The sequence below is a fragment of the Cibotium barometz genome, chromosome 60 (genome assembly GCF_041138505.1).
Source record: "Cibotium barometz isolate CiBa-2024 chromosome 60, ASM4113850v1, whole genome shotgun sequence".
NCBI lineage: Eukaryota > Viridiplantae > Streptophyta > Polypodiopsida > Cyatheales > Cibotiaceae > Cibotium > Cibotium barometz.
Window position 1 is genome coordinate 18,049,122 of NC_141105.1, and position 22,304 is coordinate 18,071,425.

General features: G+C 39.9%; 1 protein-coding gene across 1 annotated transcript in view; it reads left to right on the top strand.

Moving 5' to 3' along the window:
* Positions 1 to 20,027: 20,027 nt before the first annotated feature.
* The window catches only part of LOC147605075 (TORTIFOLIA1-like protein 1), a 66,507-nt gene continuing 64,230 nt past the window's right edge, over positions 20,028 to 22,304 (top strand). Inside the window, exons 1-2 of the mRNA XM_086794337.1 lie at positions 20,028 to 20,228; positions 20,345 to 21,096. Of these exons, the coding sequence (XP_086650463.1) occupies positions 20,353 to 21,096 (744 nt within the window). The 5' untranslated portion in view covers positions 20,028 to 20,228; positions 20,345 to 20,352. The remainder of the gene's footprint in view (positions 20,229 to 20,344; positions 21,097 to 22,304) is intronic.

Sequence of the window (22,304 nt, forward strand, 5' to 3'; positions counted from 1 at the left end):
GATTGCACACTCAACAATAGCTCTATTGCAATATGTTATAAACCATACAATGATATAGGCCTTCTAGCCTTATCCAACTTTACACATCATCATGCCATGTGGGACTCCCTTTTCTACATTCTTTTATGTGGCTCTCAACATTCACACATCTTATGTGGCATTCTTATCCATCCGCACACTCAAGATAATATCTAGCACTTCTAGGGTGCTTTCACATTCTCAAGCCCAAGATTCACTCTCACACATTTTACATTGCACATTTCAACATCTCTAATGCCACGACACATTAAAAATCGGACGAATGATATGTAACCAAATGTATTCCGATGGTGACCAAACTTTGCAAGTGTGTAAACGTAGAACCCAACCTCACTCTTTATAAATTTAATGATCATTGGAGTAGATTTAGTTGTAAAGTGCAGGCCAAAAGCTCAATTTCTAAGGTCATGTTACATTGAAAACAAGGCAAATGAAAAACACATTACAATCAAATGTGCTACTATGGTGACCAAACTTTGCAAGTGTGTATATGTAGATCCCATCCTCACTCTTTCAAATTTTGGTCACCATTGGACACATTTAAATGCAAAAGTGCAGCCCAAAGGGCCAATTTAAAGGGAGCTCTCTTAGGTTATGACACATTGGAAACTAGGGAAATAGAACAGACATTGCAACCAAATGTGCTCTGATGGTGACCATACTTTCCAAGTGTGTATATGTGGACCCCACCCTTTCTCTTGCAAAGTTTTGTCACCACATCGGAGCACATTTGAATGCAATGTGTGAGCCAAAGGCCCAATAAGGCCACGACACATTGAAAACTAGGCAAATGACACGTACATTGGAACCAAATGTACTCTGATGGTGACCAAACACCCTCACTCTTACAAAATTTAGTCACCATTATAAAGTGCGAGCCAAAGTCCCAATTTCAAGGGGGCTCTCTAAGGCCACGACATATTGAAAACTGGGCAAATGATTCACACATTGCAACCAAATGTGCTCCGATGGGGTGACCAAACTTTGCAAGTGTGTATATGTGGACCCACCCTCACTCTCTCTAAGGTCACGAGACACATTGGAAACTAGGAAAATGGAATGCACATTGCAATCGAATGTGCTCTGATGGTGACTAAACTATGCAAGTGTGTATATGTGGATGCAACCTTTACTCTTGCAAAGTTTGGTCACCATCAAAGCACATTTGAATGTAATGTGCAAGCCAAAGGACCAATTTCGAGGGGATTCTCTAAGGCCACAACAAAATGAAAACCAAGCAAATGGCATAGACTTTACAACCAAATGTGCTCCAATGGTGACCCAACTTTGTAAGTATGTATGTGTGGATGCCACCCTCACACTTGCAAGTTTGGTCACCATTAAAGCACATTTGAATGCAATTTGTGGGCCAAAGGCCCGATTTCAAGGGGGCTTTCTAAGGCCATGACACATTGAAAACTAGGCAAATGGGTCACACATTGCAATTAAATGTACTTTGATAGTGACCAAACTTTGCAAGTATGTATATGTGGATCCCATCCTCTCTTTCACAAATTTTGATCACCTTTGGAGCACACTTAGTTGCAAAGTGGAGCCAAGGCCTAATTTTTCCCATCCTCACTCTTCCAAATTTTGGTCACCATTGGATACATTTTAATGCAAAGTGTGGCCTAAAGGCCCAATTTCAAGGGGGCTCTCTAAGGTCATGACACATTGGAAACTAGGAAAATAGAACACACTTTGCAATCAAATGTGCTCTGCTGGCCATACTGTGCAAGTGTGTATATGTGGACCCCACCCTCTCTCTTACAAAGTTTGGTCACCATCATGGCACATTTGAATGCAATGTGTAGGACAAAGGCCTAAGAAAGCCACGACATATTAAAAATCGAGCAAATGGCATGCACATTGCAACCAAATATGCTAAGCCAAAGGCCCAATTTCGAGGGGGCTCTCTAAGGCCACCACACATTGAAAATCGAGCAAATGGTTCACACATTGCAACCAAATGTACTCCGATGGTGATCAAACTTTACAAGTGTGTATATATGGACCCACCCTCTGTCTTGAAAAGTATGGTCACCATTGGAGCACATTTGGTTCCAATATGCGAGCTGAAGGCTCAATTTCGAGGGGGCTCTCTAAGGCTATGACACATTGGAAACCAGGCAATCAGAACACACATCAAGACTTAATATGCTCTGATGGTGATCTAACTTTACAAGTGTGTAAATGTGGACCCACTCTCACTATTATAAAGTTTGGTCACCATCGGAGCACATTTGAATGCAATGTGCGGGGCAAAGGCCCAATTTCAAGGGGGCTCTCTAAGGCCATAACACATTGAAAACATGGCAAATGATTCACACATTGAAAACTAGGCAAATGGTTCACACATTACAACCAAATGTGCTTCGATGGGTGATCGAACTTTGCAAGTGTCTATATGTGGACCCACCCTCACTCTTGTAAATTTTTGTCACCATTGGAGCACATTTGGTTACAATATGTGAGCCGAAGGCCTAATTTTGAGGGGGCTCTCTAAGGCCGCAACACATTGAAAACCATGCAATGAGAACGCACATTAAGACCAAATGTGCTCTGATGGTGACCTAACTTTACAAGTGTGTATATGTGGAACCCACCCTCACTATTACAAAGTTTGGTCACCTATCGGAGCACATTTGAATGCAATGTGCAGGCCAAAGACCCAATTTCGAGGGGACTCTCTCTATGACACTAACACACTGAAAACTGGGTAAATGGGTCGCACATTATTACAACCAAATGTGCTTTAATGGTGAAAAAACTTTGCAAGTGTAAATATGTGGACCCCATCCTTACTCTTGCAAATTTTGATCACCATTGGAGCATAGTTCATTGGCAAACTGTAGGCCAAAGGCTGAATTTTGAGGAGCTCTCTAAGGTCATAACACATTAGAAAACTAGGCAAATAAAATGCGCATTGCAACCAAATGTGTTATGATGGTGACCAAACTTTGCAAGTGTGTATATATGGACCCCACCATCACTCTTTCAAAGTTTGGTCACCATTGGAGCATATTTGCATATAATGTGCGGGCCAAAGTTCCAATTCTGAGGGGGCTATCTAACATCATGACACATTCAAAACCGGACAAATGGCACACGTATTGCAACCAAATGTACTCGGATGGTGACTAAACTTTGCAAGTGTGTAAATGTGGACCCAACCTCATTCTTGTAAAGTTTGATTGATCATCAGAGCAAATTGTAACCAAATGTACTTCGATGGTGAACAAACTTTGCAAGTGTGTAAATGTGGACCCCAACCTCACTCTGGCAAAGTTTGATGACCATCGAAGCACATTTAGTTACAAAGTACATGCCAAAGGTCCAATTTTGAGGGAGCTCTCTAAGGTCACGACACATTGGAAACTAACCAAATGGAAAGCACATTGCAATCAAATGTGCTATGATGGGTGACCAAACATTGCAAGTGTGTATATGTATACCCCACCCTCACTCTTTTAAATTTTGATCACCATTGGAAACATTCAAATACAAAATGCAGCCCAAAGGCCCAATTTTGATCACCATTGGAAACATTCAAATACCAAATGCAGCCTAAAGGCCCAATTTTGAGGAGGCTCTCTAAGGTTACGACACATTGGAAACTAGGAAAATGGATCACACATTGTGCTTTGATGGTGAACAAACTTTGTAAGTGTGTATATGTGGACTCCACCCTCACTCTTGCAAAGTCTGGTCACCATTGGAGCACATTTTAATGCAATGTGTAGGCCAAAAGCCCAATTTTGAGGGGGGCTCTCTAAGACCATGACACGTTGAAAACCAGGCAAATGGCATAGAAAACCAGGCAAATGGCATAGACATTGTAACAAAATGTTCTCCAATGGTGGTGACCAAACTTTACGAGTGTTTATGTGTGGATCCCACCCTCACTCTTGTGAATTTTGGTCATCTCACCATCGGAGCACATTTAGTTATAAAGTGCGAGACAAATTCCTGATTTCGAGAGGACTCTCTAAGGCCATGACACATTGAAAACCAAACAAATAGTTTACACATTGTAACCAAATATGCTCCGATGGTGACCAAACTTTGCAAGTGTGTATATGATGTGGACCCACCCTCACTTTTGTAAATTTTGTTCACCATTCATTGGAGCACATTTTGTTGCAATGCGCAAGCCAAAGGCCCAATTTCAAGGGGCCTCTCTATGATCACAACACATTGGAAACCAAACAAATAGAACGCACATTGCAACCAAGTGTGCTTTGATGGTGACTTAACTTTGCAAGTGTGTACATGTGGACCCCACTCTCACTATTGCAAAGTTTGGTCACCATCAAAGCAAATTTGAATGTAATTGTGCAGCCCAAATGCCAAAGGTCCAATTTTGAGGGGGATCTTTAAGGCCACAATACATTGAAAACTAGGCAAATGGCACAAAGATTATAACCAAATGTGCTCTGATGGTTGACTTTGCAAGTGTGTATATGTGGAAGTCACCCTCACTCTTGTAAAGTTTAGTCACCATCGTAGCACATTTAATTACAAAGTGTGGGACAAAGGCCCAATTTCGAGAGGACTCTCAAAGGTCACGACACATTGGAAACTAGGTAAATGGAATGCACATTGCAATCAAATGTGCTCCGATGGTGACCAAACATTGCAAGTATGTATGTGTGGACTCCAGCCTCACTCTTGCAAAGTTTGTTCTCACCATCAGAACACTCTTGAATGCAATGTGCGGGCTGAAGGTCCAATTTTGAGAGGGCTCTCTAAGGCCACGACACATTGAAAACTAGGCAAATGACATGCACATTATAAAAAAATGTGTTGCGATGGGTGACCAAACTTTGTAAGTGTGTATATGTGAATCCCACCCTCACTCTTACAAATTTTGGTCACCATCTGAGCACATTTGGTGGCAAGTACGGGCCAAAGGCCAAATTTTGAGAGTGCTCTCTAAGGCCAAATTTTGAGAGTGCTCTCTAAGGCCATGACACATTAAGAAGTAAGCATTTGGCGCACACACATTATAACCAAATGTACTCTGATGGGGTGACTAAACTTTACAAGTGTTTATATGTGGACTTGTGTGCATGTGTGCAAAGGGGGATATGGAGAGACGGAAAACTCTCTCACTTGTAGCAAGAGTAGTATGATCCACATGTAGCTCAATCCAATGGGATTTGCATCCCTTTCGGAGCTAGGGATTCAACCCGTAAAACCGGTGCACAAAAGCTTATCCACACATGGAGAGAATGTTAAGAATACTACTACTATTGACATAGACTTAACACACACACAAGCTCAATCTTGCTATTGCTCACTCACTCATCATCCCACTCATTCATGCATCCAAAACAAGAAGAAAGCTAAGCTAATGCATACACAAGCTCAAAGCATCCTTCATTCTCAAGCTCTTCTAGCCTGCACACAAACCTTGAAGCTATCAACCAAAAAACATGCACACTAGAGAATAGACATGAGAAGAGAGATAAACATCACTCATTGCATTGAATTAACAAAAAAAAGAACTTACAATAATGTAGATGGGGAGAGAGAAGAGCTTGCACCTCTATGGAAAAAGAGGGAGAGCTAGTCTCAAGAGAGTTCCAACATGAGTTTAGCCCAATGTGTCCATAAGCTCTCAAATGAGCCACTTTTTATACAAAAACTCTAAAACTCCCAAAAGTTCCCATGTGGGATTATTGTCAAGCCCACTCCCACACTCATCTACAACTTGGAACTCTTTACAAGAGCCCTAAGCATCTTTTTGTTGCATCCTTGCATCATTGATCTTCACTCGTCCACTCGTCACGCAACACTCCCCCCTTCCTATTTCGCGCACGTCCTCGAGCGCGGTAGAAGCAAAAGCTGCAAAAAATAATGGATACAAGTAAAGCCTTTTATTGAAAAAAAAAACCAGCAATGACAATCTCACACGTGAGCATATAAGTGAAAGGTTGATTAGAGTTTTAAAGAGTGCTAAAAGAGGTGAGTAAAGACTAGTCAAAGTGAGACTAAGTGGTAGATAGTGCTATGCAAAGGCAAGTGTACTTGCACACCACAGGTTATGACCGCAGTCTCAATGTCCTACAAGTATTTAAGTTATTCCTAAGTGGCAAACCTACTCCTAAATATGAGCAATGGTGATTGGACCTCTTCTTCTTATCTCCTTTTTTTTTCTTGTGTGTGTGTGTGTGTGTGTGTGTAAAAGATGAATAAAGAGGAAGGTTCCATCCCAATGAGACCCAAGCAATGGCCAAGAGACCTCCGCCAAGAGAATCTAAAGGCCGCTAAGTATCTCAAGGGTGATAGACCCTTTTCTTTCTTTTTGTCATAAGGAGTACCCCATGAAGATGAGGGCATCAGTCTCGAGGGCCCATAATGTACCCCAGCGTCCTACCAACATCTATCAAGGCGATAGAGTCCTTGAAGGTCTTTTTCTGAATCCTTTAGATGTCAGTGTTCACCCCATGGAAACCAAGGCATCGGCCCCAAGGTGCTAAGACAACCCCAGGTCCTACCAAGCATTCCACATGGCTGTAGACACTTGTCCCGATTCACTTGTATATATTTTCTAGGACATGATTTTGTAAAAAAATTTATTAATCCTAGCACCTAGCCCATACCTAAGAGGTATCTACCACTAGGGATAACTAATACACTTCGAAAGCATAAGAACTTGGCATACTCCGTTGGTATATATCCTACACTGTCTTCAAATAGAAATACCTTCTACTAAGTCCTCTAAGAATCTAGAAATTACTCACCACATTTTAACAACTAAAATAAAACTTAAAACAGCCAACTGTGTGTGAACATGCAAACAATGTATCCAAAAGTTAAAAGCACATAAAGAACAAAAGATTATGATTTGAATACACCTGTTGTAGTGCTCGTTGATGTTGTGCGTTTGCATTGATGCATTGCTGATGTTGTGCAGATTGCTTCTCTTTGCTCTTTGTAGGCATTGCATGTCTCTCCCCTTCCTAATTTGTTTGCACGGTAGGTGGACTATTGGGGCGTAGTTCATGCTCTTGTTTAGCTGAGATCTCTTCAAAATGTTTATTAACAAACAAGAAAAGAAAAGAAAGGAATAAAATTTGTTATTGGTGCCAGTCACCGAATATAGCTGAATATAGCCGAGGGAAAAAACCCAGTGAGAGAAAAGTGCCCTGGCTTGTTGATCTTATTGTGAAGTCGATAAGCTTACCCTTGTACTGGTAGTGGAGATCATCTCAAAAAGAACACAATCCTCTAAAGGCATAAGGAACCACACTATTCAAACATTGATCTACCAAAGAGCTTCAATTGTAGTGTTAATGCCTTATCTTTGGTTTTGGGTATGTCCTTCTTAAGATGTGGGAAGGTTAGCAATTGTCGAGGAATTTGAGCAAGATAAGAGGATTTAGGCATTGAAGTGCTAGAATCTATGCTCAAAGGAGACTCATGTAAAGTTTGATTTGTCTTAGGTACACAAGTTGATGATGGAAATGTGTAACAAGGAGAAATTGGGGCAACTGGTGATTCAATACATGTTTTGGGAAGGTCAACACAAGAAGATTTGTAGGTGCTATCACAACCTTGAAGAGGTTGTGTTGATTTCTTCTGTACCCACTGATATGGAAAACCAAGGGTGGCTTTTGGAATCTTATTGATACACTCTTTTATCCCTAGCAAACCATGGCACTTGGGAAGCCAAAGTGCTGTTGCACCCTCATAATAGCCTTGTGCTTTAAGAACATGCTTTGGGACCCAACGAGTAACAATCGGAGGTTTAGGGGGGGAGTCGAAATCTCAACTACTAGATCAAAATCAAGTTGGAAACTAGTTTATTTATAGGTTTACAAAGAAGAAATTCAGACTTAATGGAATGTATGTAGTGAACTTGAGCAAAGGCTAGAAAATTTAATAAATGCCATTGAAATTGTGGATGTGATTGCATGTCTTAATGAATGAATGTGAGTAATTTGTTGATGCAAGAATCAGGTTGAATGCTTGTTGACATGAACCAATGAATGTATAAGTAAGATTTGACATTACAGTGTGGGGGATTTTTACAGGTATATATATTGAGCAGTTTGTACCGCAATGTGGATGTGATTAGATGTGTTCATGATTGAATGTGAGTAATTGGTTGATGCAATATGCAATGCCAATTTTACCAAATTTGGTTAATTTGTTGAAGATTTTTTCTTTTCTATATGTTTCACCATTTTGTCATCACCTACTTCTTCTAGTTTTTGCTAGAGATCTAAATACCTTTGTTGATATTGAGTGTTTCCCCTACCGAGTTTCATTGGTCGTATTATCACTCTCAAATTTAGGTTAGTTTTGGATTATGGCATCCATGGGAGGTAATCCCAAAAGCTTGGACTACTTGCTTTCACTATTTTGTTTTATATCTTGTTGTTATGCAATATATTACCAATTATTTCGCCTTATATAAGATCTAGAGATATGGCAGCAGATTGTTGTCATACATCACTCTCCCTATGGTTACTATGAGAGTGGGGGCTTTTGGATAGATGTGGTGTTGCCATTGTTGTGATTGGTTCTCTATGTTGAATGCAAACTTGCAACATTGTCTTAGATTTGACCGTTTTTTGGGTTTATATACTAGCAAGGTAAGAAGGTAAGGGGTTGCATACATCAGTATAGTCTTCTTTGTCTAGACACATAGGAAGTTGGAGAGCCATGACCCTGTCGGATGCCTTATTGTAGGTGACACTTTGTAACTCACAACACTCTTCCCATGTCTTGAATTGTGTATTTCTCCTTCTTACATGTTGTGCCACAACTCTCTTTAGATCTAGAAGAGCTTCTCTCTCTTGTAGACTAAATGTATACCACCTTGCAGCATCTCTTATCAATACACCCAATATTAATTTAGAGGCTCAAAATAATACTTGTAGGGCAAGCAATACCAGGCTGCACATTCTGGCATGGAGAGAGAGAGAGAGAGAGAGAGAGAGAGAGAGAGAGAGAGAGAGAGAGAGAAATATATTTTTTAAGTTGTTACCAATTTGGCCTTATGCTAAGTAGGCCATAGCATTCACTTTAATGACTGCTTTAGAGATACCAAGATTAAGAAAGACTATTATTCCTCTTTAGGGTAAAGGATGCAAGTCCAAAAGTAAGATACCAAGATTAAGAAAGACTATTATTCCTCTTTAGGGTAAAGGATGCAAGTCCAAAAGTAAGAGAAGGTAGACCTTGCTTTATCACACACCTAAACCCTCAAAAGAGGCACTAAAGGTTGCATTTTTAACATGAATTTGTTAATATAGAAAGCAAGTATTGGTTGTACAGGAAGAGTGCCCTTCTACTCATCTTTCTCGAGGGGTGCACTACTAAGAAACACTATGTATCAAGATTATCCTACACGTGAATGGAAAATAATGTAACTGCTTATGTCTTGTGCTCATTTGATTGGCGAACAATGTTGCATTATTTCCTAGGTACATTTTTGTTTTAAAAGTTTGTCAAGTTAATTCCAATTTTTTGGGGTCTGGTACCAAGTTTCGCTCCAATTTTCACCTTGCTCGGAAAAGGTTGCTCGGTGTTTGGTAAGACTCACACGTGCCAACTATGTACTTTGCAAATATTTTGAAAGGACCCATGGAGCTACTTGGTAAGTGAAAACTTTTTTTTTTGTACCGTCATTCACTTCGTGTTAGATCATAAATCCTCATACCTTGATAATTCTTCTTGTGAGAAGTTTGTTTAGACTTAATCTTCTTCTTGTTAGGTGAATTTGATGGAGAAAACCTTATTGACTTTGATGGAGAGAACCTAACTGACTTTAGGACTTTTAAGTCTAAGGATGAGAATGAACTAAATGAAATGTAAGAACAATCTACATTAGAATCTATCACTACTAAATTCCAACCATGCCATACCACCTTGAAGAGTGTGCTTAGGGATTGAACTTAACATCGTCTTACTCTGACTACCTACAAGTCTTGATGTCAGAGATCTTCACAATGGAATCGATTTTGAAATATTGTAAATAAAAGAGACAAAATGAGTAATTGTAGTCTAGGTTTTTCTTAAAATTTAATTCATTCAATTCTCTAAAACTTAACACTTCAAATTATAATAAATATTTTTTATGCTTTAAAAGTAAGGACATGGCTTCATTTTCATCACTCTCAAGTGGAGTATTGAACTCTTGAGCACTTTAGAGCTTGTGCAAGGTCATCTAGTCTATTTCAAGCATTTTTAGCCTTTTCAAGAATTTTACTTTTGTTTTGTGTTTTAATTCAAGTGAATTAAGAGAAATAGTAAAAGATTTTTTTAATGTACTAAAACCATTTTAGTAATGAAAAAAATCATTAAATTTTTAAAAATCAAAATTTTTCAAAAAATAAAATAAAATTTGAAGTTATTTTTTTGGAATAATAGACTATTAATTGTATTAAAATTCAGATTTCAAAAACTTCAAAACTAAAATATTAACATTTTTTAACACTTGAAAAATAATATTTTTATTACTGGTAAAAAAATTACTTGTTAAATAATATATTTAATTTAAAAAACAAATATTAAAAGTAGTTGGATCCAATTAATGGCTAGCTTGGATTCTAGAATTCGCCTTGGTGGTTCTTATTACAATCCAAGTGTACACTCCCTTAGATTTCGGAATCCACCTTGGCAAATCTTGAATCCAATGGCGAGCTCACTTAGATTCTTAAGTTTATGTGCAAGCTCACTTGGGTTCTTAAATCCAAGTACACCTTTTCTCTGATTCCAAAATCTATCTTGGTAGATTCTAGAGTCCAAGTGAGCTTGGACTTAGATCCCAAAATCCACCTGGGTGAATTCTAGCATCTAAGTGAATACAAACTTGGATTCCAAAATCCAACTTGGGAACTCCCAATTAGATTCTAGAATCCCATTATCTTTGTTATTTTTCCTTCTTTTTTGTATGCGTTGCATGCTTTTTCTTCCTCTTTTTTGTGCTGCATGCTTTTTTAGTGCTTTTGTAATATATTTCTATTTCTCTCCCTTGTCTTCGTGTGTCTTCTTATACGCAGCTAAGTGGGCACATGATGTCAGTGTAATTTTTCTTCTTCCTCTTGTTTTTATATTTCCCTTAATATTGTTATGTCTTCTTCTTCCTCATAGGGGGAGGAGGAGGCATGGCTCGTTGAGAAGGGGGTAGGCGATCAAAACGGTGGAGGCAATGGCGGTTGCTTTAGGAAGGGCGGAGGAAGGGAAAGGAGAGGAGACAATGTAGTTGCAGGGTGGAAGAAGGGGAGGAGGTGTGGAGAGTGGGAGAAGAGGGGAGGATGGGTGAAGGGGGTAGGAGGGGGCAAACAGCTAGGTCAAAAGGTCAAAAAGGTGATGGTGATGTTGTTACGCAGGCCAAAAGAAGAGGTTTATGGGAGAAGGAGGTGTGGAGAGTGGGAGAAGAGGTGAGGATGGATAAAGGATGGGACAAGGGGTTAGGAGGGGCGAATGGCTAGCTCATAAGGGGGAGGAGATGGCGACATTACATAGGGCAAAAGAAGAGGTGGATGGGAGAAGGAGATGGAGAATGGAAGAACGGAGGACGAGAAGAAGGCAGTGGTGGCACCTCAACCAATAAAGGTTTGATATACAAACTTACCCCCAAAACACATATAAGGCATACTATGATGCACCCCCCAAACCCCTGTTAGAAGCTGGGGGCCTTTGGGGCCCCTAAACCCCCGCTAATCGGGGGGTTGGGACCATTAGCAATAGTTCTATGTGAATGGTGACAACATTCTTTTACTACACCATCCCTCATTCTACCATAAATATCCTACCATGAAACCAAGTGTTTTTTTTTCAAATCCTTTTACTTGATTGGTCTTCTATATATTTTTTAGTTTCTATGGTTTTTTACAAAGAAAGAGCTTGTGGGGTTAGGATTCTAGAATCCATTTTCCTTAATAGTAGTTTCCATGGCTTTGTCTAACAAAAAGTTCAAGGTTTCAAATTTGGATTTTAGAATCGAAGTGCATGCTCACTTGGATTCTAGAATCCTTCTTGGCCAATTCTGGAATCTAATTTGGCTCAAACTTGGATTCTAGAATCTAAATTGGTTTTTTAATTGAATACACAACTTATTTTAAACGTATGTTTGTGTTTTACACAACCCTTATCAATTTAAGCAAATATCTTATAACATTAAATTGCTTTGTTTATTTTATTTTTAAGCTTCATGGCTTCTCCAATGCTTGTCAGTTAATAAAAGAAAAATCTAGAGACAACAAATAATACACCTGAACAACTAGAAGAACATGAGCTTAGTCTCATGAATACAGTCTTAGTGGAGGGTTGTCAAGAAATCATATTTCAAGACTTATGTTGTATTAATCGGAACACTTGGATTATTGTAGAAGTGTATCTAAGCATCTTTTTTTATTTGGATATTAGTCTTAATGGTATTTCCTAGATGTCACAACCACTAAGTGTTGGCAATGTTATCTGATCGCACATGTGCAATCACAATAACAAGTGGGGCATGGTGTTGATGTGTGCCTTCCCAACTATAAACATTATATACTAACTTGGTTTGTTTTTGGATTGTGGGGCATGCACGAGCTTTTTCTACTCAGATTGTGCAGGCTGATTCAATATAATAGTCCCAACACTGTGTGCTATGTAGAAGCTTTTCTCTATATTCTAAATGGTGAAATTCAAACTTAAAAGCATTTTGGTAGTTTGCTTTTATGATTGGGCTTTAAGCCATGGAAAGATGTAATGTTTTCAATGTTATAAAACCCATATGTTCCTTGAATGTAGTGTGTTGCTTGTTATGTTCTAAACATAGTGGGTAACCTAGAATACACATACTCACACAAAAACTCTCCCTCCCTCCCTCTCTCCCTCACTCACTCTCTCTCTCTCTCTCTCTCTCTCTCTCTCACACACACACACACACAAAGAGACAATGGATACAATACTTAAATATATAATTTTATATAGGATTTACACTAATCTATTTTAATATTTACATCCTAAAAATAGATAGTATTAATTATAATATTATTAATAACACAATCATTAATGTCGTGTGCATGTACAAACAACAATAGAATATTGTACAATTAATGATATATGTTTAGATTGCTTTAAAAATGTAAAAGGTTAATGTGTGCACATTAAAGCTATTAATGAAGTGGTGTGTGTGTGTGTGTGTGTGTGTGTGTGTGTGTGTGTGTGTGTGAGAGAGAGAGAGAGAGAGAGAGAGAGAGAGAGAGCAAATATAAATTTGGGAAACTGAATTGCTCGCGCCACTTTTGGGAATCACTCGCTCGCCAAAAAAGCATGTTCCATATGAGTGGAGTGACAATGATGATGAAAGTGTGGGAGAGATTTACCTCGAGTATTCATTGATTAGGGATCACCACCATGAGGGAACAAAGATTGAGAAGACCATGATGGATTTTCACGTGTCAATTTAAGAGGAATCACTCAACTTCTAAAAATCACTTCAGATCTTTAGATGTACGTAGAGTCATGCTAGAAGATTTTGGAATGAGTGAAACGAGGCCTCGGGAAGCATGCCAACAGAAAAACATAGACGCGAGAGAACACCAAATTGGGTCCCAATTGCCCTCCCCAAGCATGTGCCAAAAGCATCCCCGCTTGAGTATTTTTATAGTATTTTATTCCATCAAAAATAGATTACATGGCTATTTTTAGCCCAAGCTTGCTCTACAAGCTTTCTTTTTACAAAAATTGGATAATAAAATATTTCAAAAATCTCACTCTCGTGACAATCCTTCTGGTTTAGGAGAAAACTATCCTCGGTTGTAAAACTATCAGCACACGCGAGTGATCAAACACATTAATTGTTCCCACATTCACTCACAATGTCATTACATATTTACGTGGATTCACTCCCAATGTCCTCACACATGTTGCATGTGACTTAGAGTTGATCGGATTCACTCATAATCAAACTCACAGAACCTTTGCATGTGTCACACACATCTTACAGTTGATCAAGTTCACTCACAATCAAACTCCTACATTGGATTCACTCACAATGTTTTCATACGCGTCACATGTTTTCACAGATTATACCACACGTCTCACACGTCACGGCAGTTGGTTGGATTCACTCGCAACCAACTAGGGTCACCCTCTACTAAGGAATTAGATTCACTCTTGATTCTTATACCACACTGGGTTACCCTCATCAAGAATTAATTCAGAAGAGTTAATCAGATTCACTCACAATCAAACTCACACATTCCTTACATGTGTCACACATGCTACAGCACATTAATTGTTCCCACATTCACTCACAAATGTCATTACATATTTAAGTGGATTCACTCCCAATGTCCTCACACATGCTGCATGTGACTTAGAGTTGATCAGATTCACTCATAATCAAACTCACAGAAGCTTTGCATGTGTCACACACACATCTTACAGTTGATCAGGTTCACTCACAATCAAACTCCTACATTGGATTCACTCACAACGTCCTCACACATGCTTAGAGTTGATCGGATTCACTCATAATCAAACTCACAGAACCTTTGCATGTGTCACACACATCTTACAGTTGATCAGGTTCACTCACAATCAAACTCCTACATTGGATTCACTCACAATGTTTTCATATGCGTCATATGTTTTCACCACAGAGTATACCACACGTCTCACACATGTCACGGCAGCTGGTCGGATTCACTCACAACCAACTAGGGTCACCCTCTACTAAGGAATTAGATTCACTCTTGATTCTTATACCACACTGGGTTACCCTCATCAAGAATTAATTCAGAAGAGTTAATCAGATTCACTCACAATCAAACTCACACATTCCTTACATGCGTCACACATGCTACAGTTGATTGGATTCACTCACAACCAATACTCAATTTGTGATAAGTTATATGTCACAGATAAATATCACCAAGCATTCATCATAGACATGTAAAAGAGGCATTGTATCAAGGACTTCTATGTGTAATAAATTATAGTGTCCCATACCATCAGAAATTATCCCACACTAATCTAGAGATAAGTATGTATCAGAATACTTCACACAGGATTAATCTCGTGTCCCATACCACAAGACTAATTCATAGTAAAAAATTCATAAAGTTGGAAGGGCTAGTTCCTCCGAGAAGTTCTACTTTTTGATGCATAAGAACTATGCTTGAAATTTGCAAAAGTCTTAAATAAATTTATTGTAAAGATAAACAAATGAATATGTTACCTTACCCTAAGAGTCGGAGTAGTCGTCGTGGTAGTCTTGTTCTTCATCTCATCATCGAGTCCAAGTGAAATAATAAATATTAAATAAAACTTGATGATGTAAAAATAAAATCCAAAAGTAAGAGAGTCTTATCTTGATGCATTGTTGGATACAAAATGAAAAGGTTAAGAGAAATAGAGAATTTAAAATAATTTGTGAATAGCTGAAAAAGTAATTATTTGGTAAAGATGAGGACTTATCGTGTGTAAGTCGAGATGAAAATTGTTGGAAACTCCATGGTAGAGATCATTGGTATAACCTTCACATCATGCTTGCACCACCCATAACAACATGCCTACACTCATGCATAACTCAAGACTATTGTTTTCATGATTATGACATAAACTGCTTAAGTAATAATCACATAGCCTAGAATAATGTTAGTTCAGGGTAGGCGTTTAATCTAAAAGTCTACCCTAATCACGAGTCTCTACGGAGTTGAGAAAATGACAAAAAGCGTGGAATCGAATGATTGGTCAAAAACATATAACAATGATCATAACCGTTTAACAATAACGCTCGAATTGATCTTGTCACATGACACCACTAGAGTGATCCACATATCTATTAACACATCTATAGTCAACGTTTAAACAATGAAAGTATAGCACTAATCGTTAAAATAATTCCTTCTTTCTCTCTCTCTTTCTTCTTCTTTTCCTTCTTGTCTCTCTTGTTATTTTTCTTCTTCTTCTTGTTCTCTCTTTTCTTCTTCTTCTTCTCCCTCTTCTTTCTTTTTCTTCTCTTTCTTCTTTCTTCTTCTTCTTCTCTCTTTTCTTCTTCTTCTCCTCCTCTTCTCTCTCCTCTTCTTTTTTCTTCTAATTCTCTCTTCTTTCTCTTTCTTCTCTCTCTCTCTCTCTCCTCCTCCTCCTCCTCTTCATCATCTTCTTCTCTTCTTCTCCTTCTCTTCTTCTCCTTCTCCCACAGCTCGCTAGAAGCTGCCACGCAGCCTCAGATTATCCCACAGCGTTTTTTGATGCCTAGCACAAGGGTATAAGGAACAAATGAGGTACTCCTTGCTCTTGTCTCTTCAAGAGACATTGGTGGTGTGCCCATGCCGCGGATCACCTAATGACTGTGTCGTCGTTTGGTAAGCCATTGTCATTGCCATCCAATAGTCGGTGGGTTAGTCTGTTGCTGGCTTGTTGAGGTGGTTGCTGTTGTTGTCGGTGGACAGTATGTCCGTTGTGCCGTCGTCGTCGGAGGGTTGTGTGCTCTGACCAGTGTCCCTTGGTCGGGACTTGTGCCCGCGGGCTGATGCTTGGTTTGATGTTCACGTGAGGCGGATCCTCGAATGTCGTGCCAATGCCGCTCTGCATACTTGAACACATGGATCTGTTGGTCTCCGACCGTATGAGTGTCTCACACATAAATTTTTACGGACAGACCATACACGCTTAGATACCACTGAAACAACGGGAAAACACGCAGGGCCTCGGGAAACGTACCAACAGAAAAACACAGACATGAGAGAACACCAGATTGGGTCCCAACTGTCCCCCAAGCGTGTGCCAAAAGCATCCTCGCTTGAGTATTTTTATAGTAGTTTATTCCATTAAAAATAGATTACATGGCTATTTTTAGCCCAAGCTTGCTCTACAAGCTTTCTTTTTACAAAAATTGGATAATAAAATATTTCAAAAATCTCACTCCCATGACAATGAGCCAAGTGATATTTAACACTATGCGTAAAGCCAAATCAACTTGAGAGTTATGATGGGATGCAAATTATAAAAACTTCAAAGAATTTCTCCTATGAGTAGGTGCTTCATGTTAAGATTCGTGACACAACTAAAAAGGAGTCATTGGAAAATTTGAGCAAACTAGGGTGGCCTTGTGCAGCCAATTCCTTCCTTCTATCACTACACTCAAGGCCAAAGAGGATTTGGATGAGTTGTGGCGCATGGGCACCATCCACCACCATGAGTGCATTCAAAGAAACTCATCTTGATGTTGGATAACCACTAATGCTTGTTTGTTGAAAGACTTCAACCTTGGGCAAAGCAATATATTTTGTGCATCAAAGGGTGACAACATTAGTAGAGGCCATGAAGGCAATAGGCCAACTAGATAACTTGCCCATAGATAATAGAGATAGGCGAAGGATGGGAAGGCTCATCAACTAAGAAGACCAAAAGCCCTTAGACATAGAAAAAGGCAAGAGAATGATGTGCAAGACCTCATCAACCATGATGATCAAATACAAGTTAATCAACCAATGAGCACAAAGAATATGCATGGTTCTTTTTAGACTGTGATCACATGTAGTCTTTGGCTTGCAGCCACAAATACAAGTTAATCAACCAATGAGCACAAAGAATATGCATGGTTCTTTTTAGACCGTGATCACATGTAGTCTTTGGCTTGTAGCCAACAACTACAAAAAATTTATCACTATAAGCAAAAGCGAATGCCTCCAACTTGTCGAGCTTGAAGAGGGACATGGAAGCCTTTTTCACCATAGTTTGAAAAGAACTTAAACTTTAAAATGTTATGGAAGCATTACCCTCATCAAGCATGGTTCTCACCATGTCTCAAAGCATGTGATCTTCTCTTAGTGCAAAGAATGGTGATTGCCAAAGGATATGACAAAAATTGAAATTAATATCAAGGCATCTATTCATTGAAGAAAGTAGATAATTAAAATTGTCCATTGAAGCATGCCTCATTTAAGAGAAATAGATGAATAGCACCCTTCTTCTTGTTCCTTGCTATGGGGTAGGTGATTCTAAGATATAATCCTTCTTCTCTTGTCCCTTGCTATGGGGTAGGTGATTCGAAGATATAATCCTTCTTCTCTTGTCCCTTGCTATGGGGTAGGTGCTTCTAAGATATAATACTTCATTTAGCTCGTTTACACACTTGCTCAATCCATGAGGATTATGGTCGAAGGAGTTTAAGTGTGCAACACAATGCTTTGAGGAAAAATATTCATTCCACAATATAAATTGAAGACAACCCTCTATCCTCACTATTCCTCACTATTTAGGACAACTTAAAGTGATACTATATGTAGGCCTCCCTTGTTGACGTTTCTAATAAAACAGAAGGCAATAATAAGCGATATTATATTCTTGCCCTACTAAAGTTGTCGAAGGTTTTTTTTCTCTAACCTGATCTTTTATTTTCTGAAAAGAATCTCTAAATTTAATCTCATAGCTCTTGCTCCCTGTGCAACAATGGATATGTAGCGTCTCTCTGTCTCTGTCTGTCTATCTGTCTATCTCTCTCTTTCTCTCTCTCTCTCTCTCTCTCTCTCTCTCTCTCTCTCTCTCTCTCTCTCTCTCACACACACACACACACACGCACGCACGCACGCACGCACGCACGCACGAGCATGTGCACTATGTGTGCGGGGTAACAAAACATATGAAAGTGCCCTTTACATACATTTTGATTCTCTCTCTCTCTCTCTCTCTCTCTCTTAGAATGTTGTATGTGTGAAGGATGATTGGAGGGATGTACAAGTGGTAGATAAGACTTTTATAGGTGGAGGGTTGGCAAACAAGGCACATCAAGGTGAGGTAAATGGTGGGCCAACATGGCAGATTAATGCGGGAGGTAGCTAAGAGAGCCTAGGTGTGTGCTTATAGGGCCGGATGAGATTACGCTCATGGGTGGAGCACAAAGAGGGCACTAGTGGAACATAGGGGTCTATGAGCCTTGGAGCTCCTTTCATTCATACAATTAAAGAGCCGTCTTTGAATGATAAGCGATTGCAATGGTGGGAGGAGGGGGTTCACATGGGCTTTACAATGGATAAGGGAGGGAGGTGACAAGGCAAGCATTGCAAGAGAGGGGGGGTGGTGGTTTCAGGTTTGAAGGATTACTATTATGCCAAGCATGAGACACAAGCGTAGCAAGAGAGAGGGGGGGTTTGAGGTTTGAAGGATTACTATTATGCCGAGCATGAGACACAATTGAGGACATAGTAGACATGAATAGGCCAAATATATATATATATAAAGGTGAATGGTGAATTGAATGGTCTTTAACCTTATCAATTTTTAGAGGGCGCATTACTCATGAGCATAGTATCATTCTTCAACAAGATTCAATGCTTGAATCAACCCTTTAAAAGCGAGCATCAATGCTAAGATCAGTTTCGGATATGATTAACTAGCCTCCTTTTTCCTTTCTCCTCCTCCTTGACCTAGATTATCTTGTTACTTGGCTTATCATAGCCTTGAAAAACCAAAGGTAGGCTTGAAAGGACATAATCTTTGTGAGTAGCATTTTTTTCCACTCCACCACCTCCACCTACAAGTTTTTGGGGCAAAGAGGAGAAGGCCATTGTGAAAATCTTTCTTCATACCATTTATCTTTGAATTCTTACATTGGAAGTGTAGGTCTTGTCAAATTTCTCCTAGAAGGATGATTTGTAGCTATATTATACAAAATTCTATCCTTCAAACAAAGCTCAAGTCAAATATCAAGAGATTCAATTAAGGAAAACATTTTCATCATTTTCACGCTTGGGTAAGGGATTTTAACTTGCCATATTTGAGAAGTGCAAATCCGAGGTCAGATCCATGCTTTTTGGAAGAAGTTTCCAAGTGGGCTTGGCCTAGTGTGTCCAGTGTGATCATCCATGTAAAGCATTTCCACTTAGGAAATGCACCTGGTTGGTACGTGGAAAATTGAAATGCTAAATTGATTTTGAATTAGGTCAGTATCATACACAGCACGTTAGCCATAGCATTTAATTACTATATCTCTCTCTTTAAATTAATTTCAGTATCTCTGTCTTTAAATTAATTTCAGTAAACCAGACAGACATCGTCTGTGCCTGTTGCGGCTGTCCTCGTCTCTTGTTGCTACTTCGCTTTCGAGCTCTTGAAGCTCTGGCGTAACGGCGTTGGCAAATGCAGGAGCTTAGCTGTGCATATGGCGGTTCCCGCAGGTTTATCATTTTGTCAGAAACGTAGCTCCGCCATCGCCACATCCATTGGTCCATGTGCGCTTCTTCGTCACAACCATGTAGCCCTTGCTACCGCAATTCTTTTATTTCCAACCCCTAACCCTAAATCTGCTCATCCTTAACCCTGGTCGATCCCGTACTTGTCTTCTCAGGATCACCAATGACACAGCAAGCTCCGCCTGCGTTGCCCCGTCCTTCAAAGCCTCGCACAGGCGCTATGAAAGCTTCAAACCCTACCTCGCAGCATGCTTTGATGGAGCTCAAGCACCGTATTCTGGCTGCCCTGGGCAAGCTCGCAGATCGTGACACGCAGCAGATCGCAGTGGAGGAGCTCGACAAGATCGTGGAGACCATCTCTGCAGACTGTGTGTCCGTCTGCTTGTCTTGCCTCTACGATTCAGACATGCAGCAGAAGAGCGTGGTGAAGAAGGAGTGCGTAAGGCTCTTCGGATCCCTGGCATCCATCCATGGCGATCTGATCGTCCCACATCTTCCAAAGGTCATTGGAAGCATCATGCGGCGCCTTAGGGACCCTGACAGCAGCGTGAGGGATGCATGCGTGGATGCGATGGGCATCCTTTCTTCTCGCATGCTCTCTTCATTTTCATCATCATCGTCGTCGTCAACAGGTCAAGAGAATGGTGTACAGGCCACTTCTTCCTCTTCTTCTTCTCTGGCTTTGACATTGGCCACCTTCTCCAAGCCCTTGTTTGATGCCCTCAGTGAGCAGAACAAGAGTGTGCAGACGGGTGCTGCAATGTGCCTTGCACGTGTCATTGAGAGTGCCAACAACCCTCCCCTCGGTGCCATGGCTCGCCTCTGCCCTCGAATCTGCAAGTTCATGAGTAACCCTAACTTTGTTGCAAGGCCAGCTTTGCTTGCAGTTATTGGAAGCCTTTCTCAGGTCAGCTCAGATCTCTTCACTTTTCCCTCTTCCTTTCTTGCTTGCTATGTTTTGTATTTGATTGTAATACGAATTAAAATGGTGCATAGATTGAAATCAATGTCTCAAGTATCTCTCTCTGCTTATTTGTATATCAAAATGGACCAATGTAGGTGCTCCTGATTTGGCCTCTTGAATTGCCGTGGAGACAACTAGCTTGTTTGAAGTTCATTTCTTTATAATCTTATTTAAATTTGAATGCCAATCATTTCAGGTTGACACAAATCTGAAGGCCGTCTGCTTATTCCTGTCTTAAGGATCTTAGTCTTAGCACGCAGATCTGCTTGCTTTGCAATCTTCAATGCTAGAGGAGAGCTTCTCTTGCTCCAAATAGGCGCTATGCCATATTTTTAGCATATGCATCTTTTGATGAAGAAAATTGATGGTTATGATTCCATCTTCCAGAAAGCAAGGACATAATGTTGGTCCTCGCAATGGTTCTGCAGGTAACAGCAGGGAGCAAAGACACCAAGCTTAAATGTAATGTGAGTGGCAATGTTTGGATAAGGAGCTCTAGCCTGAGTGGTTTTGTGCTGGAACGCTGATCAGCATGTAACATGTTTTGAACCCTGGCTGCAACCCAAACAACACACCATTCTGTCAGCGCAAAGAAATGTTCAGATCAATTGTGTGGAACCTGGCTGTTTTGACTTGGGATTGCAAGAAGGTCTATTGAAGAATGCTAGTGCGATGGGGAGGAGGAAGAGAAAAGGTGAAGGCGACGGGGTGTTATTTAGGAGATAAAACAGAGAGCAGGGAGGTTGAAATGGAAGAGGGGATATCTGAGGGGGTTTCACCATTTAGTGCATATGTAACACATGGGTGCATAGTGCGGGTTTTTTATGCATGGAGAAAATGGCGGATCTAGATGGTGAGGGATTTTCCGTGCAAGATCCAGTACAAATCTGAGGTTTTTTGTGTATAAGAGTGTAGATAAACTAACATACAGGGTATTTGCAAGGGGCTGCTGAAGTGGATTCGATTGAGAGTTAAGGTAAAGCCTGGCAAAAAATTGTCTGGATGAATTTGACTTGAGAAGATCTAGGTGGAATGGCTTAAGGAATGTTTGGAAGTTTGGTCCTCCTGCCAGATGATAAAAAAATATCAGTGGCATGAAGATCAATGCGACCTGCTCACTTGTTCCCTGTCAAGGAAAGGGGCACAATTTT